This window comes from Lynx canadensis, chromosome A3 (assembly GCF_007474595.2).
Source record: "Lynx canadensis isolate LIC74 chromosome A3, mLynCan4.pri.v2, whole genome shotgun sequence".
Lineage (NCBI taxonomy): Eukaryota > Metazoa > Chordata > Mammalia > Carnivora > Felidae > Lynx > Lynx canadensis.
In genome coordinates, this window is record NC_044305.1 from 121,157,534 (window position 1) to 121,184,685 (window position 27,152).

Below are 27,152 nucleotides of genomic sequence, written 5' to 3' on the forward strand. Positions count from 1 at the left end.
TGCTGATATCCTATTGGGAGGGTTATATGACTCTAATGTATCAAAATATCCTTGGTTTGGCATGTATGCACTGGAGTATTTAGGAGAGAATGAGGAATCATGTCATAAAAAGATACATACATCTTTTCCGTAGGCCTGAAACTGTTTTTATTTTTAAAATTTATTGTTTAATTTACATCTAAGTTAGTTAGCATATGGTGCAACAATGATTTTGGGAGTAGATTCCTTAATGCCCCTTACCCATTTAGCCCATCCCCCCTCCCACAACCCCTCCAGTAACTCTGTTCTCCATATTTAAGAGTCTTTTATGTTTTTGTCCCCCTCCCTGTTTTTATATGTTTCCCTTCCCTTATGTTCATATATATATGTATATATATATATATATATATACACACACACACATATATATATATACCACATCTTCTTTATCCATTCATCTGTTGATGTACATTTGGGCTCTTTCCATACTTTGGCTACTGTCAATAGTGCTGCTATAAACATTAGGTGTGTGTGTGCCCCTTTGAAACAGCACACCTGTATCCCTTGGGTAAATACCGAGTAGGACAATTGCTGGGTCGTAGGGTAGTTCTATTTTTAATGTTCTGAGGAACCTCCATACTGTTTTCCAGAGTGGCTGCACCAGTTTGCATTCCCACCAGCAATGCAAAAGGGTTCCTCTTCTCCACATCCTCGCCAACATCTGTTGTTGCCTGAGTTGTTCATGTTAGCCATTCTGACAGGTGTGAGGTGGTATCTCATTGTGGTTTCGATTCGTATTTCTCTGATGAGGAGTGATGTTGAGCATGTTTTCGTGTGTCAGTTGACCATCTGGATGTCTTCTTTGGAGAAGTGTGTATTCATGTCTTTTGCCGATTTCTTCACTGGATTATTTGTTTTTTTTTGGGTGTTGAGTTTGATAAGTTCTTTATAGATTTTGGATACTAACCCTTTATCCAATATGTCATTTGCAAACATCTTCTCCCATTCTGTCGGCTGCCTTTTAGTTTTGCTGATTGTTTCCTTTGCTCTGCATAGGCTTTTTATTTTGATGAGGTCCCAATAGTTCATTTTTGCTTTTGTTTCCCTTGCCTCTGGAGACGTGTTGAGTAAGAAGTTGCTGCAGCCGAGGTCAGAGAGGTTTTTGCCTGGTTTCTCCTCGAGGATTTTGATGGCTTCCTGTCTTACATTGAGGTCGTTCATCCATTTTGAGTTTACTTTTGTGTATGGTGTAAGAAAGTGGTCCAGGTTCATTTTTCTGCATGTTGCTGTCCAGTTTTCCCAGCATCAGTTGCTGAAGAAACTGTCTTTATTCCATTGGATATTCTTTCCTGCTTTGTCAAAGATTAGTTGGCCATACGTTTGTGGGTCCATTTCTGGGTTCTCTATTCTGTTCCATTGATCTGAGTGTGTGTTTTTGTGCCAGTACCATACTGTCTTGATGATTTCAGCTTTGTAATAATAGGTCTTGAAGTCTGGGAGTGTGATGCCTCCAGCTTCGGTTTTCTTTTTCAAGATTGCTTTGGTTATCCGGGGTCTTTTCTGGTTCCATACAAATTTTAGGGTTGGTTGTTCTAGCTCTGTGAAGAATGCTGGTGTTATTTTGATAGGTATTGCATTGAATATGTACATTGCTTTGGGTAATATGGACATTATTATTATTATTATTTATTTATTTATTTTTAACGTTTATTTTTGTGACAGAGAGAGACAGAGCATGAACGGGGGAAGGTCAGAGAGAGGGAGACAGAGAATCCGAAACAGTCTCCAGGCTCTGAGCTGTCAGCACAGAGCCCAACGTGGGGCTTGAACTCACGAACTGTGAGATCATGACCTGAGCTGAAGTCGGACGCTTAACCAACTGAGCCACCCAGGCGCCCCTATTATTATTTTTTAAACATTCACCTTTGAAAGGCAGACAAAGCACAAGTGGGGGAAGGACAGAGAGAGAGGGAGACACAAGACCTGAAGCAGGTTCCAGGCTCTGAGCTCTCAGCACAGAGTCCAATGTGGGGCTTGAACCCATGAACTGTGAGATCATGACCTGAGCCGAAGTTGGATGCTCAACGGACTGAGCCACCCAGGTGCCCCTGGGTAGTATCAACATTTTAACGATGTTCTTCCAGTCCAGGAGCGTGGAATATTTTTCCACTTTTTTGTGTCTTCTTCAGTTTCTTTCATAAGCTTTCTATAGTTTTCAGTGTATAGATTTTTCACCTCTTCTGGTTAGGTTTATTCCTAGGGAAACTATTTTATTTTATTAAAAAAAATTTTTTTTAACATTTATTTATTTTTGAGACAGAGAGAGACAGAGCATGAATGGGGGAGGGGCAGAGAGAGAGGGAGACACAGAATCGGAAACAGGCTCCAGGCTCTGAGCCATCAGCCCAGAGCCCGACGCGGGGCTTGAACCCACGGACCGCGAGATCGTGACCTGAGCTGAAGTCCGATGCTCAACTGACTGAGCCACCCAGGCGCCCCTAGGGAAACTATTTTAAAATAAAAATAAGAAACTATGTACTTTTCTGGTTATAAATTTAATCTTTCTAACTCCCTTGTTTCTGTATTTACAGAATACTACATTTGCTATACTTGTAGAGAGATTCACTTAGTAAATATTTATTGGTTGAATATTTTATCAAGAATTTAAGAGTTCTATATTTTTAAATAGGGATAATAAATACATTTTTAACTTTGTCTTTCAGAAAGCTGAAGTTGATGGTAGTTTAAGTGATAGCCACGTGTCTCCTCCAGCCAAACGCACTTTGAAACAACCTGATTCTGTTTGCAAAGACAAATCAAAATCACGAAGTACTGGTCAGAGAGAGGAATGGAATATATCAACTGGACAGGCCAGGTGAGAAGTGAGAACTCACCCGTTGGTTTTTCATGAATTATTTGATATGATTTAGGGCTCATATCAATGCTAATTTTCTTAAATTATAAAGCCACTAGTGTCTCGAAATACTTATAAATTATTTATTTTATAATTTTTTTATGTTTTAATTTTCTCTAAATATGACATAAAACATATTTGTTTTATAAAAATCTATAGTATTTCATAGAAACCATTATTTCTAAATCTAAAATGGTAAGAAATTTGATAGGTCTTAAATATGCATACATATTTATTTATACTGAAAGTTTAAAGACATTTGATTAGAATTATATTTTTATTTGAATGTAAAGTAAAATCTCCCTTTTCTAAAATTATGAAATATTACATTTGAATTGATATGCCAAAATGTAGTAAAATCAAAATTAATTTTTAAAGAAATCTTTTCATTTGTCCGTTTTCAACTTAAATTTACTTTGTGTCTGGTTCATTATGTATCAGGATAACTTATTTTTACACACTTACCAAAGTAAATAGTAATAATTTGTTGTAGATAGGATAGGTACACACACAGGAAAGATTTGAACATTGAACTCTTAATTCTTAGCTTCTCTTTTCTCCAGTCTTTGATGTAGAAGTGTTGATGATGTGTGGACTACAAACAAAAGTAAAAAGGAAATCCTTTGGTTTCTTTCCTCCTTCAAATACCTAAAAATTATTTGATTTTGTGTTTGTAGGTAAATTCTGGATGCTGTTACTCTTTAATGAAAAAAAATCTTTGGTGTTTTATAGACTTTCATAGGCAGTGTATATACTGGTCCCTAAAGAGTCTGTATCTATTTCAATATATTTCAGAAGATGGACCACTTTAAGTTTTTTATTTGCGTTGTCTGGGAGCTAAGTAGAAAAATCTTGAATCAGAGCCTGTTGATTTTTTTTTTTTTCTTTTCTGATATTCATCTGTGAGATAAAACAGATCCAGGTCGCTATAATGATGTTACTAAAATGAGTACTGCCCTTTAATTACACTTCTAGACTTGATCTACCTGCTGTAATCTGTATCCTATATTTATTAAATGAGTGAATCAGGCTTCTTTTTCTAGATAAATGTTTCTTAAAAATGTTCTTTTAGTGTTCAAGTTTGACCTTTAACTGTAAGATAATTTTAACAGTTTGTGTATATAGCACATTAGATTTTCTACATCTTAGCCACTCTGAAGGCCTTTATGTAAATTGATCTTGATCATGTCTTTTGTTTAAAAAAAAAAAAAAAGTCCTCACTCGTTTTGGGGAGAGAATTTTGCTTCCATTTAGGTACCTCAGTATGATACTCCTTTTTAAAACAATACTAAGTATATCTTGAATAAAAAACTTAAGAAAGAATGAATACCAACAGAATTTATTACTTATATTTTGGCAGAATAGCAATTTAAAAAGTTTTTTCAGTTAAATTTTCATCTAGAAATGTAAGTGCTACAGGGTTAGAATATTTTGGTATTTCTTGTTTAAAAAAATTAAAAAAATTTTTTTTTACATTTATTTTATTATTGAGAGACAGAGTGAGACAGAGCATGAGCATGGGAGGGGCAGAGACAGGAGGAGATACAGAACTTGAAGCAGGCTTCAGGCTCTGAGCTGTCCGCACAGAACCCGATGCGGGGCTCGAACCCACCAACTGTGAGATCATGACCTGAGCCGAAGTCAAACGCCCAACTGACTGAGCCACACAGACGCCCCTAAAAAAATTTTTTTTAATGTTTATTTATTTATTTTTTTTGGGAGAAAGAGAGAGTGTGAGTGGGAGAGGGGCAGAGAGAGAAGGAGACACAGAACCCACAGCAGGCTCCAGGCTCTACGCTGTCAGCACAGAGCCTGATGTGGGGCTTGAACTCATGAGTGGTGAGATCATGACCTGAGCTGAAGTCGAACGCTTAACCAACTGAGGCACCCAGGCGCCTCTATTTTGGTGTTTCAGATGACCCAAATAGAAAATGCTGTTTGACCTATTAGCTTCAACAGAACTGAATTTTAAGGAAACCTTGTAAATACTTTAGATTTTGAGATCGTGTAAATATGAAAATCAGGATTTATTTGAAGGATTGTATTTGTTTTTATGTCATGAGCCTAAGAATCCTGATTCCTTTATTTTGATAATCTATGATGAGCACCTAAAGTAAAATTATTAAAGTTCTTTTTTTTTTTTTAATTTTTTTTTTTCAACGTTTATTTATTTTTGGGACAGAGAGAGACAGAGCATGAACGGGGGAGGGGCAGAGAGAGAGGGAGACACAGAATCGGAAACAGGCTCCAGGCTCTGAGCCATCAGCCCAGAGCCCGACGCGGGGCTCGCACTCCCGGACCGCGAGATCATGACCTGGCTGAAGTCGGACGCCTAACCGACTGCGCCACCCAGGCGCCCCTAAAAAATATATATATATATATATATTTTTAATGTTTATTCACTTTTTTGAGAGATGGAGACAGAGTGTGAGCAGGGCAGGGGCAGAGAGAGGGAGACACAGAATCTGAAGCAGGCTCCAGGCTCAAGCTGTCAGCACAGAGCCTGATGCGGGGCTCAAACTCATGAACCATAAGATCATGACCCGAGCCGAAGTCGGACGCTCAACCTACTGAGCCACCCAGGCTCCCTTGACTACTAAATTTTTAAAAGAAATTACTGTGGGGGCACCTGGGTGGCTCAGTCGGTTGAGCGTCCAACTGTGGCTCAGGTCATGATCTCGCGGTTCGTGGTTTCGAGCCTCGCATCGGGCTCTGTGCTGACAGCTCAGAGTCTGGAACCTGCTTGGGATTCTGTTTCCCTCTCTCTGTCTGCCTCTCCCCAGCTCACACTCTGTCTGTCTACCTATCTCTCAAAAATAAACATTAAAAAAAAAAATTACTGTTGATTGGCAGAACAATTTTTATTTATTTAAAAATGTGTGTTTGTTTATTTAATTTATTTATTTAGTGAGAAAGAGAGAGAGTGGAGGAGGGGTGGAGAGAGAGGGAGAGAGAGAATACCAAATGAGCTCTCCTGACAGCACAGAGTCTGACGTGTGGCTCGATCCCATGAACTGTGAGATCATGACCTGAGCCAAAATCAAGAGTCAGATGCCTAACCGACTGAACCACCCAGGTGCTCCAGGAGCTTTCATTTAAACAGTGAACTCACCTAGTTACATTTTAAGCGATTAACTTTTGGGAACTTTGATTCATGGGGCTTTTTAGGCTTATGTATTATTATACAGGAAGGCCAACTCTTAAAATTCTAGTGTTCTCTTCATATCCAGATATTTAATATTCTGTCTCTTTCTTGTTTTTCATTTTTATAAAGAGAAATGGTAATGGAAAAATGATAATCTATGATTGTAAGATAATTGGATTGATTGAAGAATAAGTTTTTATTTTTCCTTTTTAAAACAGATTTCATTAGCAATGAAGTAAAAGCCAAGTAAGCATTGTCTTCTTCAGAGGGACAAAACGGCTTATTGTACTTTTTTTCCCCAGTGATGTTACTGTTCAGAAAGTTTTAGGTTTCTTTTGTAGAATTATTTCAAGGTTAGCATCTTATTTTTTTTTGGATAATTTAAATATGTAAAATTTCAATCGTTTGGTTTTTGCATATGCTAAAATTCATTTTGAGCCCGCACTTGTAAGTAAACTCACCATACTGAGTTAGTATTATGTTAGGTTCAAAGTCAAAGTAGATTTATGACGTAGTAAAATTGACTTTTCTGTGTGGTTTTAAGTGGGTTCCTGAGAATTTGACATGTATAATCTTCTAAGGAAAGACCTGTTAATATACCAATTTCATCACTTTATAGTGTACTTTGTATACAAAGGTACTAAAAATGAAATACTTTGAAGAGGTGTAGTATATTAGAACAAGGTAGTTTTGTTTTTTTCTGGGGGAAAGGAGGGCTGGAGTGTTTTTGTTTTTGTTTTTGACAGTATGTGTACATGTAACAGCTTGAGTTTTTGTGTATATCCTTTAATCATCTGATCCATGACCTTTATTAGGCAGGGGCATTTATCATTAACATTTAATATTTAAAACTGAACACGAAAAGTGCTGGAGTAACCAAAAACAGAATATTTTTGTTAAGAAAATGTACAAACAGGAGCGGGAGATACAGGCGTCCACTTATGGAATGAATAAGTCATGGGGATAGAAGGCACAGCATAGAGAATAGCGTCAGTGGTGTTGTAGTGGTGTTGTGTGGTGAGATGGTAGCTACACTAGTAATGAGCACAACATAACGTATAGACTTGTCCAATCACTATGTTATGCACCTAAAACTAATATAATATTGTGTATCAAGTATACTTCCATTAAAAGAGAATTTTGTGCAAACCATACAGAAGATCATGTATTTACTTTTTTCTGAATGTCCTTTCCATTTTTCTTAATTTTTGAAAATAATAATTGTTGGGTATTTTAGAAATATCTTAGTTTACATCGACACTTCTTTTATTATGTAGCAATTTAGTTTTTGTTTTCACAAAGCATACTGTGAATTTTTTAAGTCTTGATGTTTTGATGATCATTTAAGTATCTTCCTGCTGAATTAACATTTCTTTTCCTCCACCCAAAAGGGAGAATTGTACAGTGACTGCTTTGAGAAATTAGCTAAGTTTTCATTTGGTGGGTTAGAATGTGAATTAAATATATTGGAGAAATTATTAAATAGTTTTGGTGTTCAAAGACTTTTTTCTTCTTACAGTCTATTGTTTGAATAAATTTGTCACTGTTTGAATTGTATTTTGTTAACCAAAACCAATAATAAATGTCTGTAACCATTGCCGCTTATAATATCAGTTAACTTTATACTACATGTTAAACTTAAGCTTCTTCTTTGGACTTTATAGAGTTGAAGACAGAGTAAGTTCAATTTTTAATCTGTTATTAAAGCTTTTCTTGAGGTAATGAAATGATGCTTAGCTAGTATATTTTATTAATTGGTGCATTACCAATCTTAGAGTAAAAAAAGATGTTGTCTTTAGTATTAAAAAGTAATATTGCTGACATTTTAAAGATTAAAATGATTCCACCAGTATTACGTTTCTTGCTTCTTTAAATGAATGTTGATGTGTTTGCATATTAAATATAATTGTGTTCTAGGTTAACTTCTCAGCCTGGTGCTACATTACCAAACGGACATAGTAGCTTATGTGAGTATTCTGTTATGAAATGGTTAGTATTGAAATTCTTACTAATGTTTTTAGAGTAAGTGTTAAAGTGGGGTAAAACAGTGATTTACTAGAATGTTCAGCATATCGTTGGAAATGACTGGATTTCAGTCATAGCGAATACTTACGTAATTGTTAAACATTGAGAAATCAGTACAAATGAAATAATTTAAATTATTATGACGGGTTATAAACAGTTATCAAAAGTTTAGATTATTGGAGATTAAAACTATTTAAGAGGTTATGTTGAATTTTTTGTAGTCTTTTAAAAGTAATTTTTGATGTATTTTTTCTTTTTTCTTTTTATACTCTGTACTTTGAAATGTAAATCTCTCTCTTCTTGTAGCCCTTCGAAGCCATCCCCTTCGAGGGGAAAAGAAGGGAGATGGGGACCTTTCTTGTATAAATGGTGACATGGAAGTCAGAAAAAGTTGTCGTTCCAGGAAAAACAGATTCGAAAGCGTGAACCAGAGTTTGTTATTTGATCAACTAGTAAATAGGTATGAATGCTTAAACAGTAAGCAGTTTCATTTAATTAATTTATTCACTTGATTTTTCAGATTTCAGAGTTTCAAAATCAAATTTCAGATTTGAAAAAACCATTGATTTTTAAGCTTGTTATGTTTTAAAAAATAAGCAGTGACTTAGCGATAAATGTAATTATTTTAAAACTTTGAATTAGCAGTGATTAGCAATTATTATCAGTTTCTAGTCAGTTTATTAGTTTTAGTAGTTTATGTAATAGCTAAATTTTTCTCCTCCTTTTTAAGCTCTTGTGTGTAAATAGTATAGAAAATAATTTTATTCTGTCTTCACTGTTCTAGTCCTTTATTATTCGTTCATTAACAATTTGTTTTTGACAATTTTCAAGCAACATTAGGTTCCATTATTGATATGTAGTAAGTATAGTTTTGCCTAGTCAAGATTTTGAATTAAAGGTTTTTTGAGACTGGGTATATGGGATGTAGCTAGTGAATGAGCCTAGTCGATTGCTCAGTATCTACATGCAATGAAATTTTTCTTCTCAGATGATAAATTATCCTACTTAATCCTTGCAGTGGCTTTGAGAGGGCAGGTCAGTACAATCCCATTTTAGAAGAAAAGAAATTATATTCTATAGTGGTAATGTCAAGTTTGAGTATTAGTTATTATTTGTTAAGTACTTAGATCATTATCTAGACACATAGTAAGTACTATATAAATGTGTTTAAAAGGTAAAATGTGGTAATGCCAGCCTGTATTTCATGGAGGTCAGTGTTCTCTAATTTTTAAAAAATATCTGTTCAGTTAACCTTATGTTGGCTTTAAACTTTTTACAGATTGTTTATCCTATAAATTTTCTTAACACCATCTTCAAATAAAAAGATTGAATTATTATTATTATTTTCATTGCCTTGGATCTAGTAGTTATTTATAGTGGCACTGTGGAGTTAAATATTTGGAGTATTATGAACAAAAGTTCTATTTTGTAAGTTTTAAATATATTAAGGTAGAAGATGTTCTGGATTTTTAGGGGGGACATTATCTTCTGATGGCTGCTGATTCAGAAAGATGTTTAATTAGGATGCTATCTACAGTTACATATCAGAGATAATTAAATTATGCTTTGATGAAGAGTGCTCTTTCATGTGTATGCCACATGTGGTCTCACAATTGTCTAAATCCTAGTTTTATTATGTGATTGTAGTACTGCTGAAGCTGTACTACAGGAAATGGACAACATTAACATCAGACGGAATCGTCGGTCAGGAGAAGTAGAACGACTTAGAATGTGGACAGATACAGAATTTGTGAGTATATTTACTTTAACAACCTTTGCAAATATTTTTAATTTTGGTTGAGGGATTCAGACGGAGAGTGAGCAGCACTGGATTTTCTTAAATTAACAGAATTGTTCCTTTTCTTTGGTTCCTCTTTAGTTTGGGATTTTATGTTTTCTTCTTCTATCCTTAACTGTATTTGCTGCAACCTTTCCCAAAAGATTCCCTACACTTTTGCCAGAACAGTTATCTTAAAGTACGGCTCTGATTCTGTTACTTTTCTTTTCTTTTCTTTTTTTAGTTTTTTTTTTTTAGTTTTTTTTTAAGTTTATTTATTTTGAGAGAGAGAGAAGGAGAGAAAGAATCCCAAGCAGGCTCCACGTTGTCAGCACAGAGCCTGATGCGGGACTTGAACCCACGAACTGTGAGGTCATGACCTGAGCCAAAGTTGGACACTCAACCGACTGAGCCACCCGGGCGCCCCTGATTCTGTTACTTTTCTGATCTGAACCTTTGATGTTCTTTTTATTGTGTACTGAATTAATTAGAAATACCTTGACCTTCATAATCAGGATTCAACTTTATCTTCTCACACACTATTGCCCAAGTATAAACAAATAATTCTTCCTTTATCTTTTACTTTTTTACTTCTGGTAATACTTTTGGTTAGGGACTGCTGTAGTCCTACCTTTGTTTCATGGTTCGTCTCAAATGCTGCCTCCCTTCCCGTTAGCAACAAGAGGATCATCTCTCTGAATTCTAGAGTACGTTGTACCTTTTTTGTTTTTAAAGCATTTTTTAAAAGTCTTTTTAAATTTTTTTTAATGTTTATTTATTAAAAAAAAATTTTTTTTAGTGTTTATTTATTTTTAAGACAGAGACAGAGCATGAGCAGGGGAGGGGCAGAGAGAGAGGGAGACAGAATCCAAAGCAGGCTCCAGGCTCTGAGCTGTCAGCACAGAGCCTGATGTGGGGCTTGAACTCATGAACTGCAAGATCGTGACCTGAGCCGAAGTCAGATGCTTAACCGACTGAGCCACCCAGGAGCCCCTAATGTTTATTTATTTTTGAGACAGAGAGAGACAGAGCACGAGCAGAGGAGGGTAGAGAGAGGGCGACACAGAATCCGAAGCAGGCTCCAGGCTCTGAGCTGTCAGCACAGAGCCTGACGCGGGGCTCGAACTAATGAGCTGTGAGATTGTGACCTGAGCTGAAGTCGGACACCCAACTGACTGAGCCACCCAGGCGCCCCTTAAAGCATTTTTTTTTTTTAATGTTTATTTATTTTTGAGAGAGAGAGCGTACACAAGGGAGGGGCAGAGAATGAGGGAGAGATTGAATCCCCAGGGATTGAATCTGTGCTGTCAGTGCAGAGCCTGATGCAGGTCTAGAACCCATGAACCGTGAGATCATGACCTGAGCCGAAATCAAGAGTCAGACACTTAACCAATTGAGCCACCCAGTCCCCCCTACTACCTTTCTTATTTTTTAAAAATATTATTTTAACATTTATTTATTTTTGAGAGAGAGAGTGCAAGCAGGAGAGGGGCAGAGAGGGAGACAGAATCCCAATCAGGCTCCAGGCTCTGAGCTGTCAGCACAGAGCCTGATATGGGGCTTGAACTCAAGAACTGTGAGGTCATGACCTGAGCCGAATATCAAGAATCGGACACTTAACTGACTGAGCCACCCAGGCACTCCTACATTGTACCTTTTTTTTTTGTTTTTTTTTGTTTTGTTATGGCATTTAACTTGTTTTACTTTGTTTTATAGTTACCTGTGACTTATCTTACTCCATCCTACTAGGCTATAATTTGCTTGAGGGAGAAAGTGTGTTCATGGCACTGTAGTTTTAAATTTTCAAATATTTTGTAAGTTTGTTTTTTTTTCCTCTTGACCCTTACATTTATTAATTTCAGGAAGCTCCGTTTTTCATGAATCTGTGTCTTGCAAATAGGTGCTCAGTAAATTTCAAGAGTGGTCATATCCCATTAGGTTAATGATATTTATAGCCAGGAATAAATTCCATGTTAATATTTGACAGATTTTTCTCTTTAACAGGAAAACATGGATATGTATTCAAGAGTGAAAAGGCGAAGAAAGTCACTGAGAAGAAATAGTTATGGGATACAAAATCATCATGAAGTGTCTACTGAGGGCGAAGAAGAAGGTTTGTAAAGCACCTTATGAAATAAATACTACAGAGTTCAGGGGGGAGGGAAGAAAATTATATACAAGTAATACACATGTAATATTGCTGAGTGGGTGATTTTTGGCTTTAGAGGTCTGTATTGTGTAATTTGGAATAATTTTTATTTGATTGGCATTCTGAGTTTTCACCTTCATTTGGAAAAACACCTTTACACTATACATCTTTATGTAATTTATCTTATTTGTAGCTAGCTATTGGTAGCCCTCCAGTGACCTAATCTGGTGACATTTGCCATGAGCTGATTTGGTGTTAGGTGAGGCTTCTTTTGTGTTTCTAATTGGAAGCCCTTATCCACAGTCACCTTCTACCCGTATTCTCTGAATCTCTGATTATTTGGGTCCCAAATTGAGTTATGGACTGAGGAGTCAGTGGTAAAATTTAAAGAAAGAGGGACTGCTAGTTCTAGTGGAGGGAGTGGTACTGCTCTTTTCCAAGGCTTGTCTGGGTTCTGAACTAAAGAACCCCAGCTGAATTTGTGGGGCTGCAGCTAGGAACATGATGAAAGTACATTTGCCCCAAAGATTATAAATCCATGACTAGCACGCTATAGGTTTTAATTCTGTAGGTGTTAATCTTCATTGAAATGGATTTTCAGCAGATTTGGTGTCTTGTAAATGAAGGATAGTTTTATTTACAAGGAAATCTTACTAGTTCCTACTATGTGTATAGCTTTGATGGACAGGAATGGGTTTATTTCTCAAATTCTCTAATTAATATATTATTAGCAAGTTTTGAAGAGCTGATATTTCTAATGAAGGTGCTTTATTGAGCAAATATTGTTGTTGTGACAGTTAGAACCTCTATATTGCTTCCTTTGGAGAAAATCAGTATAGGCGAGACAGACTTATAATGTGATTTTTGCCTTTTCATTAACTGAACACCTTTATAGAGTTTTCAAAGTAGATATGCCATGTTTAGAATTTCTTCCCATAATAAATAGTGTGTTATAGTGCAGGTGTTTCTCAAAAAGCAATATTTTTCGAAGGTTTAAAGAGATTTATTTGGGTAGGAGTAATTTAAATAATACTATATTTGGTGATTTTGTCTAGAACTTAATAATAAAAATATTTATAAACTTAGAATATGCTTTCAGATGTCATGACTAAAATATAAAGTGCTTTGCATTTTAGTATCCTATTTCACTCAGTATCACTAGTGGTTTTATGGTTTTTCCTGTGCTTTAATATGGTTGTGTTATATTGATAATTCCTATGGTTAAAAAGTTAATCACAAAGTGTATTGCATTTGGAGACCATAAACCAGTAAATTTTCATATGACTTAATTAATTTTTCAAAAGATTTTATTTTAAAGTAATCTCTATACCCAATGTGGGGCTTGAACTCAAACCTGAGATCAAGAGTCATAGGCTGTATGACTGAGCCAGCCAGGCACCCCAGACTTTTATTTTAAACTATAAATGGATGTCATATCATAGCTATGGCCAAACCACTTTTTAAAAATAAACTTTTAGATTTATGTATGTTATAATTTATTTTTAAATAAGCTTTTAAGATTTATGTATATTATAATTTATTTTTAAGTGTATAGTTAGGTGAATTATAAAGTGATCACTTATGTCAAGAAATAAACGTATTAACACCCCAGAAATCTGCTTCATGCTCCCTCCCAATTCCTACCTGCATTTTCCTACCAAAATAGAACTAATTTGTGTTTATCTCTTGTCAGCAGGCCTAACAAACCATTGTATTGCCAACAAAAATTGCTCTTGCTGTAACATTAGTAATTATCTTGTAAGCGTATTTTTTTGAACTACCGAGTGGTATTTGAATACTAACATTATTCACTGGTGGATAACTGGGCATTAAAATGAAGTTTGCTCTGGTAAAATTTTGATTTGTCTTCTATTATACCTTTGTATGACCAAAGAGATTGAAAGATCATAAGAATACCTAGGTTATTTAGCAGAGAACTGTATTATTTGTTGGAAAGGCTTTTTTTTTTTTTTTCATCTATCTAGGTTGGTTTTTAATTGTAGTGATACATGCTGTATCATAAAATGTTGACACATTTAAATGTTACCTGTGCAGAAAGAGTAAAAGATAAAATGTAAATATTCAGTTCTAGAGTGAACCATTCCTTGTGGATTAAAACAGTTCTTCTTTTCTTTTGTGTGGGGGAAACTAGAATCTCAAGAGGAGGATGGAGACATAGAAGTTGAGGAGGCAGAAGGAGAAGAAAATGATAGACCATATAATTTGAGACAAAGAAAAACAGTGGATAGATACCAAGCACCTCCAATAGGTAAGAAATGCTGAATAACTTTGTTTCTTTTTTTAATTTTTTTTTTTAATGTTTATTTATTTTTGAGACAGAGAAAGACAGAGCATGAATGGGGGAGGGTCAGAGAGAGGGAGACACAGAATCTGAAGCAGGCTCCAGGCTCCGAGATGTCAGCCCAGAGCCCGACACAGGGCTTGAACTCATGCACTGTGAGATCATGACCTGAGCCAAAGTCGGACTCCAACCGACTGAGCCACCCAGGCGCCCCTGAAAAACTTCGTTTTGTAGTTGAGTAGCTTATTCTGTACCACCCCTTCAAAAATATAAGTGTTGTGGAGTTTAAAGTTTTTATTTATTTATTTATTTGTTTATTTAATACTCTTCATTTGTTTTTTTTAAGTTTATTTATTTTGAGAGAGAGAGAAAGTGTGAGTAGGGGAGAGGCAGAGAGAAAATCCCAAGAGGGTCCACACTTGCAGTGCGGAGCTCAACATGGGGCTTGATGTGGGGCTTGATGCAGGGCTCGAACTCAGGAACCTCGAGATCATGACCCAAGCTGAAGTTGGGTGCTTAACTGACTGAGCCACCTAGGTGCCCCAATTCACTGGTTTTGAGTTTATTTACAGGGATTATGCAGTCATCACTACTGTTTAATTCTAGAATATTTTTGTACTTCTACACTTTCATCCCCCCAGCCCCTGGCAACCATTAATGTACTTTCTGTCTATAGATTTGCTTTTTTTGTGACCTTTTGTGTCTAGCTTCTTTCGCTTAGCATAATGTATTTAAGGAAGGACTGAGATATTTGTATGAGATACTCAAACTCTTATGCTCTAAAACGATGTTGGATTCTCTGGAAGGAGTGAATCAGAGTTACTATGGCAGCCCTCTAGTACATGCAGCCTAGGTATGCAGACATTACTCCAGTTAGGAGCCATTATCACAGATAGCCTTGTTAATAATGGGGGAGATGTGTAAAGATAGAAAAAAGATTCTGAATCATTTCTTTTTAGATTAAAGAAAATATTGAGGTATGAATGAAATACAGTTTACTGCAGTTGCACATATTTAACATGTAGTTTGACAAGTTGGAAATATCTTAGATATATACCTATGAAACTATCATTACCATCAAGGTAGTGAACATGTTTATCAGCCCCAAAATATCTTTCTGCCTGTCTGTAATCTCCTTCTAACCTTCTTATGCCATCCGCATCCCAATCCTGAGGCAGTCGCTGATCTGATTTGCTTTCTATAACCATAGATTAGTTTACACTCTTTTGAATTTTATGTACAATATACTCTTTATTGTCTTTCTTTCACTCACCATAATTTTAAGACTCATGCATGTTGTTGAATATAACAATGTGTTTCTTCTTGTACAGAGTAGCTTTCCATTGTATGGGCATATCATAATTTGTTTATACATTCATTTGTGGGTAGATATTTGGATTATTGACATTTCTAATATTTAGTTATTATAAATAAGTTGTGAACATTCACGTGCAAGTCTTTGGGCATATTTTTTTTCATTTTTCTTATAAACACTGAGGAGTGGAAAGCTGGGTTTTGTGATTAGGGTATGTTTAATATGCTAAGAAATTGCCAAACTGTTTTCCAAAGTGATTGTACCACTTAGATTCTCCCTGAGAGTGTGTGGGAGCCCAGTTGCACCATTCTCTTGGCAACACTTGCTACAGTCAACTTTTTGAAATTAATTTTAACACATAGTTATTGTAGTTTTAATTTACATTTCCTCAATGACACTGAGCATCTTATGTGCTGATTTGCCAGTGTTATCTCTGGTGAAGTGTCTTTTCAAATCTCTTGCCCGCTTTTTCCAATTGAGTTGTTTATTTTCTTAATAGGGAGTTTTTTGAGAGTTCATGATGTATTCTGGGTATCAGTCCTTTATCAGATATGTGATTTGCAAATATTTTGTCCGTCTGCAGCTTATTTCTTTTATTTTCTTTTGTTTTCTTATTTCTTTCACTTATTTTCTTAGTGTCTTTCAAAGAGTAGAATTTGTAATTTTGATGAACTCCAATTTATTAATTTTTTTAATGGATTATGCTTTTGGTGTGGTAACCAAAAAAAATCTTTGTTTAACCAAAAGTCACAAATACTTAATTTAACATCTTTTTAGAGTGTTTACTTGCAACTTAAGGTATCCACAAAGTTTTTATTTTTGTTGTGCTCCTTCTAGATAGTATTTGGAACTTGAACACCTGTGACTAGCTTCCATTCAGAAAGTTAACAGAAGTAATTTCTACTCCTTTGATAACATCAATTTATCAATTTGTTATTAGTTATTTCTGTGTTGTCCTTTTTTATTTTCTTTAAGTCCCAGCTCATCAAAAAAAGAGAGAAAACACGCTGTTTGATATTCACAGATCTCCAGCAAGAAGAAGCCATATCAGGTATGTTTTGTTGGTTTTCAAAAGGAGAAAATAATCATATCTGTCATTTAGATATATCCTTTAAATAATATATAACAAAATTTCTCATAATTAGAATATAGGTATTGATAGTGTTAATAATGCCAATGAGGGACTAAATGGTTTCTTTCTTTTCTTTGCTTTTCTTTGCTTCTCTTTCTTTGCTTTCTTTCCTTTAAATGTTTATTTATTTATTTTTGAGAGAGACAGAGAGAGAGTGAGCTGGGGAGGGATAGAGAGAGAGGAGACACAGAATCCGCAGCAGGCTCCAGGCTCCAAGCTGTCAGCACAGAGCCTGATGCCGGGCCTGAACTCACGAACTGTGAGATCATGACCTGAGCTGAAGTTGGATGCTCAACAGACTGAGCTGCCCAGTGCCCCAATATCTTTATTTTTTTAATTAGTGACTAGTAGTTATTATGCTACATGTGACTATTTTCTTCCTGGTTCAGTTTGCCTGGAATAGTTACTGTTTTAACAATTATGTTCCCTAATGCTACATAGCTCTCTGCTCTCTTGGTAGAGTTGAATCTAAACCACTCACATTGCTTTCATTTGAAACACTGGTTCAGTTAGTCTTTCCTACCTTTTCTCCCCCTTTTGCCCTTTCTTTTATATATAGATACAAAGGACACTGGTTTTGAAACTGTCTTATCTATTGTTTTCTGAAAAGGTAGTATACTCATGGAATATACAATTAATAAAAATTTTAAAATAGATATGAAGAGCTTCTTTTTTTCTAATTTTAGTAGTCTCTCACTCTCCCATAGTAACATGTTCATATACATGTATGTGTACTTACACATTGTTAGCCCTTCTTTTTACACAACATATATTGTGCACATTGTCTTATACCTTGTTTTTTTCACTTAATTCATTTTAACTGTCTTTTCATTTCTGTATAGTGAAATTTCACATTTATGTTTATAGTTACCTATTACATTTATAGATATACTCTAATATTTAAATTAGTCCTTTATTGAGAGATGTTGTGGTCTTTGTTATTACAAAATATGACATAATGAATAGCCTTGCACAATCTTCATTTTACATGTTTACAAATGTATTTGTAGGGTAAATTCACAGAAGTTGGATCTCAGAGTTAAAGGGAATAGGAGATTGTAACTTTGATTAGTTTGCAAACCACCAAGTAGTGTATGAAAGGGCCTATTTTCCCATGTTTCTACAAACAAAATGTATTTTTAAACTTTAGCATTTTTGCCAGTCTGAGAGTTGAAAAGGAGATCTTGGTTTATTTAAAATTTCTGTATCTCATCAGAGCATTTTTTCATATGTTTAAAAGCCATTTGTTTTTCCTTTTTTTGAAACGTGTACAAAGTTTACCTATTTTTCTAATAGATTGTTTTTCTTTTATCTACTTTAAGTAGTTTTTTTACATCCTGAAGAGATTAGTCCTTTGTCATAAATTGCCAGTGTTTTTCCTTGGTTCAGACTTTGTCTTTTTTTGACATTGTTTTCAGTTATCTTTACCAAGAGGTTTTTATTTTTATGTAGTCAGATTTATCAAACTATTTTTTTAAGGTTTTTAGATTTTATTTTATTTTATTAAAAAAATATTTTTGAAAGAGAGCGGGCATGCATGAGCAGAGAAGAGGCAGAGAGGAAGATAGAGAATTTCAACCAGGCTCCATGTTGTCAGTGCAGAGTCTGACGTGGGGCTCAAACTCATGAACTGTGAGATCATGACGTGAGCAGAAATCAAGAGTCAGACACTTAACCTGCTGAACTACCCAGATGCCGCTAGATTCAAATCATAGTTGGAAAAACCTACCCAAATCCAAAGTTTTCAAGGAGTTCATCTTTGTTTATTTTTATGGTATCATTTTTTTCACGGTTTTTATTATTCATTCATTTATTTATTTATTTATTTATTTATTTATTTATTTATAATATGAAATTTATTGTCAAATTGGTTTCCATACAACACCCAGTGCTCATCCCAACAGGTGCCCTCCTCAATGCCCATCACCCACCCCCCCCTCCCTCCCACCCCCCATCAACCCTCAGTTTATTCTGTTATTAAGAGTCTCTTATGGTTTGGCTCCCTCCCTCTCCTAACTTTTTTTTTTTCCTTCCCTTCTCCCATGGTCTTCTGTTAAGTTTCTCAGGATCCACATAAGAGTGAAAACATATGATATCATTTTTTTACTTTTAAATTTTGATTCATTTGAATTTTATGGTGTAAGATTTGTAGTACAGATCCAACTTTTTTTCACAGATGGAAAAATGAGTTTTACCAAGCTCATTTATTGAATCAGTTCGTGATTTCTCCATCGATTCTCTTTGCCACATTTATCATATATCAGATTACATGTTTTGCTCTGCTTCTGGATATTTTTTCCATTCATATTGAATACTGTTTAAGTTGTTGAGGCTTTTTAATATGTTGTAATATTTATAACTAATCCCTTAAATTTCCTTTGAATGTGATTTTACATTATTTGTGTTATTTTTGTTTTTAATATTATTCAGTTATGTTTTAAAGTGTTATGTGTGGTTCTTGCACATTTATTGTTAATTTTTTCTTACCTAACTTACTTTTTCTGTTGCTTTTGTGAGATTCCCTTGTCCTTTTTTTTCATTATATTTTCTCATTATATTTCGTTTTTCCATTATATTTTCTGATTCATATATATAACAATTTCAGCATATTAATTTTGTGTACCCCTCTTCTTTATTGGGGATTCTCCTAGCTTGTCCATGTTATGATTGATGCTTAAGAAAGATGTACTTTTGTCATGTTAAAGATTTATGTATTTTTTATTTTATTTATTTATTTTTAAAATATTTATTTTGAGAGAGAGAGCATGCATGAGCAGGGGAGGGGCAGAGAGAGAGAGAGAGAGAGAGAGAGAGAGAGAATCACAAGTAGGGTCTGTGCTGTCAGTGCGGGAGCTAGAACTCATGAACCGGGAGATCATGACTTGAGCCGAAATCAAGGGTCAGATGCTTAACCTAAGGTCACCCAGGTGCCCCAAAGATTTATGTGTTTTTTAAATACTTGAATTTTCTTAAAAAAAAAATATCAAAACAAGAATATTGATCGAATGTGTTCAAATTGTTAAGGTCTATGGAGATCTTTCATCTCAGATTTATTATTAAGATTTATTAATTATTTTAATAGATTTTCTAATGTTGAGTCTTTTAGATGCAAGTGCCTTTTGTTTTCTGATTTTGTAATTAATTTCTATATTTGTTGCACTGTGATTAGAGAATGTTGTTTGTATTGTACTTAGTGAAGTTTCCTTGTGGTTGAATATATAGTCTATAGGCATTTGAAAAGAAATATTCTTTATTTTTAAACCACAGGTTGAAACTCAATTAAGTATGTTATTTATCATATTTTTTAGGTTGCCTTTATTATTGTACTTTTGTTCATTTTGTATTCTTACTTTTCACTTTGGATGTGGATGGAAAGGGTGAATTAAAGTCTTCCTAGTACTAGGATGTCTATATCCCTTTCTCCTTTTGCGTGCTATAAGTTTTGCTTTTTGGGTGTTGTTGCTGTGTTGAGTTGCCCATAACTACTTACAGTCAGAAACTTTATTATGAATTTGTCATTTTGCCTTTGAAAATATTCTCCCTTGGGGGCGCATGGGTGGCTCAGTTGGTTAAGTGCCTGACTTTGGCTCAGGTCAAGATCTCGCAGTTTGTGAGTTTGAGTCCCAGGTTCGGCTCTGTGCTGACAGCTCCGAGCCTGGAGACTGCTTCAGATACTGTCTCCCTCTCTCTCTCTCTGCCTTTGCCCCACCACACTCTGTCTCTGTCTCTTTCTCTCAAAAATAAATAAACACTAAAAAAATTCTACTTTGTTTCATTTATTTCTTTTATACTAATTTATAGTTGATGTTAGGTTTTTACCCACATGTTTGGCTTGTATACTTTTGGTTCTTTTATTTCTCATCTCTCTGAATCACATTAAACATCTCCTGTTTTCAGCATAGAGCCATGTTCTGATTTTGCTTTTAAAGTTTTATTTATTTATTTTTAGAGAGAGCGTGTGTGTGTGCATGTGTGGGAGAAGGAGAGAGAGAGAGAGAGAGAGAGAGAGAGAGAGAGAGAGAGAGAGAGAGAGACAATCCCAAGCAGGCTCCATGCTGAGTGGGGAGCCTGATGCTGGCGCTTGATCTCACAAACTGTGAGATCGTGACTTGAGCTGAAACCAAGAGTCAGACGCTTAACTGACTGAGCCAGCCAGCTGCCCTGAGCTATGTTCTGATTTGAGATTCAGTCTAAAAATCTTATTTTCATAATTGTGTCACATTTATTTCCATTTGTTGATGTGACTGTTGTTTTTACTTCCGTTATTTTATCTTACTTTTGTTTAGTTTTTATGGTCTTAAGCATTTCACTGTGTAATATTTCTTTCTTCAACATTTTCTCATGGAAATTCTCAAATATCTAGAAGAGTTGGAAGAATTTTATAGTGAATACTGGCATACCCACCACAAAGATTCTACAGTTTCATTTTATACTTTCTTTTTTTATTTTTGTTTTTATTTATTTTTAAATTTTTATTTAATTTATTTTTTTAATTTACATCTAAGCGTATAGTGCAACGATGATTTCGGGAGTAGATTCCTTAATGCCTCTTGCCATTTAGCCCATCCCCCCTCCCACAATCCCTCCAGTAACTCTCTGTTTGTTCTCCATATTTAAAAGTCTTTTATGTTTTTGTCCCCCTCCCTGTTTTTATATTATTTTTGTTTCCCTTCCATTATGTTCATCTGTTTTGTATCTTAAATTCCTCATATGAGTGAAGTCATATGGTACTTGTCTTTCACTAATTTCGCTTAGCATAATACCCTCTAGTTCCATCCACGTCACTGCATACATATGGCAAGATTTCATTCTTTTTGATTGCCAAGTAATACTCCATTGTGTGTGTGTGTGTGTGTGTGTGTGTGTGTGTGTGTGTGTGTGTGTATACCCACATCTTCTTTATCCATTCATCTGTCGATGTACATTTGGGCTCTTTCCATACTTTGGCTATTATCAATAGTGCTGCTATAAACACGGGGGTGCGTGTGTCCCTTTGAAACAGCATACCTATATCCCTTGGATAAATACCTAGTAGTGCAATTGCTGGGTCGTAGGGTAGTTCTATTTTTAATGTTCTGAGGAACCTCCATACTGTTTTCCAGAGTGGCTGCACCAGTTTGCATTCCCACCAGCAATGCAAAAGGGTTCCTCTTTCTCCACATGCTCGCCAACATCTGTTGTTGCCTGAGTTGTTCATGTTAGCCATTCTGACAGGTGTGAGGTGGTATCTCATTGTGGTTTCGATTCGTATTTCTCTGATGAGGAGTGATGTTGAGCATGTTTTCGTGTGTCAGTTGACCATCTGGATGTCTTCTTTGGAGAAGTGTGTATTCATGTCTTTTGCCGATTTCTTCACTGGATTATTTGTTTTTTTTTGGGTGTTGAGTTTGATAAGTTCTTTATAGATTTTGGATACTAACCCTTTATCCAATATGTCATTTGCAAACATCTTCTCCCATTCTGTCGGCTGCCTTTTAGTTTTGCTGATTGTTTCCTTTGCTCTGCATAGGCTTTTTATTTTGATGAGGTCCCAATAGTTCATTTTTGCTTTTGTTTCCCTTGCCTCTGGAGACGTGTTGAGTAAGAAGTTGCTGCAGCCGAGGTCAGAGAGGTTTTTGCCTGGTTTCTCCTCGAGGATTTTGATGGCTTCCTGTCTTACATTGAGGTCATTCATCCATTTTGAGTTTACTTTTGTGTATGGTGTAAGAAAGTGGTCCAGGTTCATTTTTCTGCATGTTGCTGTCCAGTTTTCCCAGCATCAGTTGCTGAAGAAACTGTCTTTATTCCATTGGATATTCTTTCCTGCTTTGTCAAAGATTAGTTGGCCATACGTTTGTGGGTCCATTTCTGGGTTCTCTATTCTGTTCCATTGATCTGAGTGTGTGTTTTTGTGCCAGTACCATACTCTCTTGATGATTACAGCTTTGTAATACGGCTTGAAGTCCGTGTTATACTTTCTTTATCAAATATATATCTCTACCCATATGTCAATCTATCTTAGTTAAAAAATTTTTTTTTAATGTTTATTTTTGAGAGAGAGAAAGAGAGAGAGAGAGAGAGCGCGCACGCAGGGGAGGGGCAGAGAGAGATGGAGACACAGAATCTGAAGCAGGCTCCAGGCTCTGAGCTATCAGCATGGAGTCAAACGTGGGCCTTGAACCCATGAACTCTGAGATCATGACCCGAACTGAAGTTGAATGCTTAACTGACTGAGCCACTCAGTCTCCCAATCCATCTCAGTTTTTAGATGCATTTCTAAGTATGTTGCAGACATCAGTATACTTCTCTTAAATTCTTCAGCATGTATATCAAGTAACTAAAGTTCAGTGTTTATTTAGGTTTTTTTTTTTTTTTAGGTAAAATTTACACGCAAAGAAATGCACAAATCTTGTTTGCCTTTGCTGTTTTTAAAAAAGTGAACTTCTTATTGTAGAATAGGTTTAGATTGACAGAAAAATTTTGAAGCTAGTACAGTGAGTTTCCATATAGTCTATACCCAGTTTCCCTTATCATTAACACTTACCACTAGTATGGTGCATTTGTTGTAATTATTGAACTAATAGTGATATAACATTATGTACTAAAGTCCATACTTTATTCATATTTTCTTAGGTGTTACCCAATGTCCTTTTTCTATTCGAGGATTCTGTCTAGAATACTACATACATTTTGTAGTCCTGTCTTGTTAGGCTCCTATTGTGTTTCTTTAATCAACTTCCTTGAGGCATAATTTATATAAACTGTACCCATTTAAAGTATTTAAAACAAAATTTTTTTTTTTTAAGTTTATTCTTTGGGGGCACTGGGTGATTCAGTTGGTTGAGCGTCTGACTTCAGCTCAGGGCATGACCTCACCATCTGTGAGTTCAAGCCCCGCATCGTGCTCCGTGCCTACAGCTCAGAGCCTGGAGCCTGCTTCAGATTCTGTCTCCTTCTCTCTCTGCCCCTCCTCGCTTGTGCGCTCGCTCTCTCTCTCTCTCTCTCTCTCTCTCTCTCAAAAATAAAGAATAAATATAAAGTTTATTTCTGAGAGAGAGGGAGAGAGAAAGGGAGAGGCAGAGAGAGAGGGAGAGAAGCTCCCAAGCAGGCCCTGCGCTGTTCACTCAGAGCCCAGGGCAGGGCTCAAACTCATGCACCTTGAGACCATGACCACCTGGGCGGAAATCAGGAGTCAGACATTCAATCGACTGAGCCACCTACCTGCCTGCCTCCCGGCCAATTTAAGGTATTTAATTAGATAAGTTTTGACAGATGTGTATTGTTGTGATTTCACTGTTGCAGTCAGGATGTAGAACATTTACATTGTCCTCAAAAGTTTTATGTCCTTTTTCAGTCGGACCCTAGGCAAGCACTGATCTTCTTTTTGTTACTGTATATTTGTTTCCATTTTCTAGAGTTTTGTTATATAGTATGTACTCTTCTGCCTTCACCCAGCATAATGATTTTTGAGATTCATCCATGTTGTTATGTATGTCAGCAGATTATTCCTTTTTATTGCTGAGGAGTATTCATTGTATAGACATACCAAATGTGTCATTTCTTGATGGAAATTTGGGTTTTTCTTGTTTTTGACTATTGTGCATAAGGCAGCTGTGAATATTTGTGTGGATATAGGTTTTAATTCTCTTGGGTAAATAGCTATGAGTGGAATGTGTAGGTCTTAATGATAGGTGATGTTTAACTTTTTAAGAAATTACCAATCTTCAAAATTTTTGTAACCATTTTACAGTTTCACTAGCAGTATGTTTGAGTTCCATTTGCTTCATATCCTCGCCAACACTTGGTGTAATTTTAACCATTTTTTTAAGTCTATTTATCTGTTTTGGGAGAGAGAGCGAATGGGAGAGGAGTAGAGAGAGAGAGGGAGAGAGAGAATCCTGATCTCTGCCCTGAGAGCGCTTGAAGCCACAAACCATGAGATTATGGCTTGAACTGAAACCAAGAGTTGGTCGCTCAACCAGTTCAGCCCCAACCAGATGCCCCAATTGTAGCCATTCTGATAATATATACTAGTATCTCATTTTAGTTTTTACTTCGCTGTTCCTGAGTCTTTAACCATGTTAAGCATCATTTTATTTACTTATTGGCCATTTTTATATCTTCTTTGTAAAGTTGGTATTTAAATCTTTTACCATCTTAAAATCAAGTTGTTTGCCTTCTTATTGAGTTTGAAGTGTTTTTATTATTTATTTATTTATTTATTTATTTATTTTAATGTTTATTTATTTTTGAGAGAGAGACAGAGCATGAGTGGGGGAAGGGCAGAGAGAGAGGGAGACACAGAATAAGAAGCAGGCTCCAGGCTCCGAGCTGTCAGTACAGAGCACGACGTGGGGCTTGAACTCGGGAACCGTGAGATCAGGACTTAAGCCCAAGTCGGACGCTTAACTGACTAAGCCACCCAGGTGCCCCAAGTTTCAAGAGTTTTTAAAATATATTCTAGACATAAATGTTTTGTTACATATATGTTTTGCGAGTGTTTCCTCTGTCCTTTGACTTGCCATCTGTTCTCATAATGATGTGTTTTAAAGGGCAAATGTTTAAAATGTTTTTTAAATGAATTTTTAATTTTGGAACAATTTTAGCTTTGCAGAAAAGTTGTGAAGGTAATATAGAGGTTCCCTTATACCACTTACCCAATTTTTGTCGTTGTTAACATGTTGTGGCATGTTTGTTAAGACTAAGAACTGACATTGGTACATGACTACTTGCCAACCTCCAAAATTTATTTGGATTTTAATAATGTTCTTTTTCTTTCCTTTCTTTAAATTTATTAAATGTTTATTTTGAGAGAGAGTGCGTGAGCACGCGCAAGCAGGAAAGGGGCAGAGAGAGAGAATCCCAAGCAGGCTCTGTGCCGACAGTGCAGAGCCCAATATGAGGCTTTACCCTACGAACTGTGAGGTCATGACCTGAGCTGAAATCAAGAGTCGGATTCTTAACCAACTGATCCACCCAGGTGCCCCATTAATGTTCTTTTTCTGCTGCAGAATTGAATTCAGGGTACCATATTGCATTTAGTGTTAATGTCTCCATAGTCTCTGGTCTGTGACAGTTTTTCTGTCTTCCTTTCCTTGTTTTTCATGATCTGGATAATCTTGAGGAATCCTGTCTCTGTATCTTGTGGAATGTCCCCCCAAGTTGTCTAATCATGTTTTCCTCTTTATTAGACTGGGGTTGGGGATTTTTGGAAAGATAGAAAACGGTCCATCTTGTTGTATCACATCAAGGGGAAGCGTATCCATATGACATCACTGATAATGTTAAGTTAACCTTTATCACTTGGTTACAGTCATGCTTGCCACATTTCTCCACTGTAAAGGTATGATCTTTCCATTTCCATAGTCTGTTCTTTACGTAAAGAGCCACTAAGTCTAACACACTACCAGGAAAGGTAGTGGTTTGAGAATTAAAGCTCCATCTCCTAGAGGGGGGAGTATCTACCTATATTACTTGAAATTCTTTTGTAAGACATTGGCATCCTCCAATTAAAAAATATTTATTCAATCCTTTATATCAGTATGGATGCATGCATATTTATTTTATGCTTTGGGTTATAATGCAATCCTGCGTTATTTTGTTATTCAAATTGTACCTGCTTTAGCTGTTGGAAACCTTTTCAGGTTGTCTCCTCTGTCCAGTTTACATGCCTCCCTTCTTTTGTTTTTTGAGTACTTCTTTATTTCCTGTCATTACAACATGTGCTAGGCTCATTGTGTATATTCCATGCCCCAGCTCTAGGATAAGCCATCTCACTAAGGAGCCCTGTTTCCTTTTATTGGGGAATGATATTTAGAAGCCAAGATCTAGACACTGTATGTTTGTTGGTACAAGGCCTCTCAGATAGCTAGTATAGTGTATGTATATACACTCACCTATGGATGCAGGCACATTTACAATTGTTTCTGTATCCATCTGTATCTATGTTAAGCTAAAGATTAGTTTGTACTGAAGTTGGCTACTCTAATCCAGTATCAAAGTGTTTGTTCTAACCTGCTCTCCTTTATCTTGTAACTTTCAGACATTGAGAAACCTGACTCCCACTATCTACTGTCCATCTCTTACTGGTTTCAAATTTTTATGAAGATCAGAATATCCATTTTTTTTTATAGCTTGTGCTTTTTGAAACTTTCTTCCACCATAAGATTACAAAGGTTTTTATCCCATGTGTTTTACTAGAGGTTTTATAGTTTTAGCTTTGTGTATTATAGGAGGTAAAAGTTGTGGTTCTTTTTATGTACATGAATATCCAATATCTCAACATCTCTTTTTGATGAAAAAGATGCCTCACTGAATTGGCTTGGTACTTCTGTCAAAAATATATTTTCTATATACATGTAGGTCTGGTTCTGGATTTTGTTCTACTTATCAAGCATTACCACATTGTCTTGATTTCTTTTGCTTTATAGTACAT

At 35.7% G+C, this 27,152-nt stretch overlaps 1 protein-coding gene across 1 annotated transcript in view; it reads left to right on the forward strand.

Moving 5' to 3' along the window:
* Nucleotides 1-27,152, forward strand: part of ATAD2B (ATPase family AAA domain containing 2B) — a 164,579-nt gene that overhangs the window by 20,618 nt on the left and 116,809 nt on the right. The window contains 7 exon segments of the mRNA XM_030311561.1: nucleotides 2,703-2,854; nucleotides 7,956-8,005; nucleotides 8,370-8,523; nucleotides 9,711-9,813; nucleotides 11,845-11,953; nucleotides 14,142-14,258; nucleotides 16,582-16,657. Coding sequence (XP_030167421.1) covers nucleotides 2,703-2,854; nucleotides 7,956-8,005; nucleotides 8,370-8,523; nucleotides 9,711-9,813; nucleotides 11,845-11,953; nucleotides 14,142-14,258; nucleotides 16,582-16,657 — 761 coding nt within the window.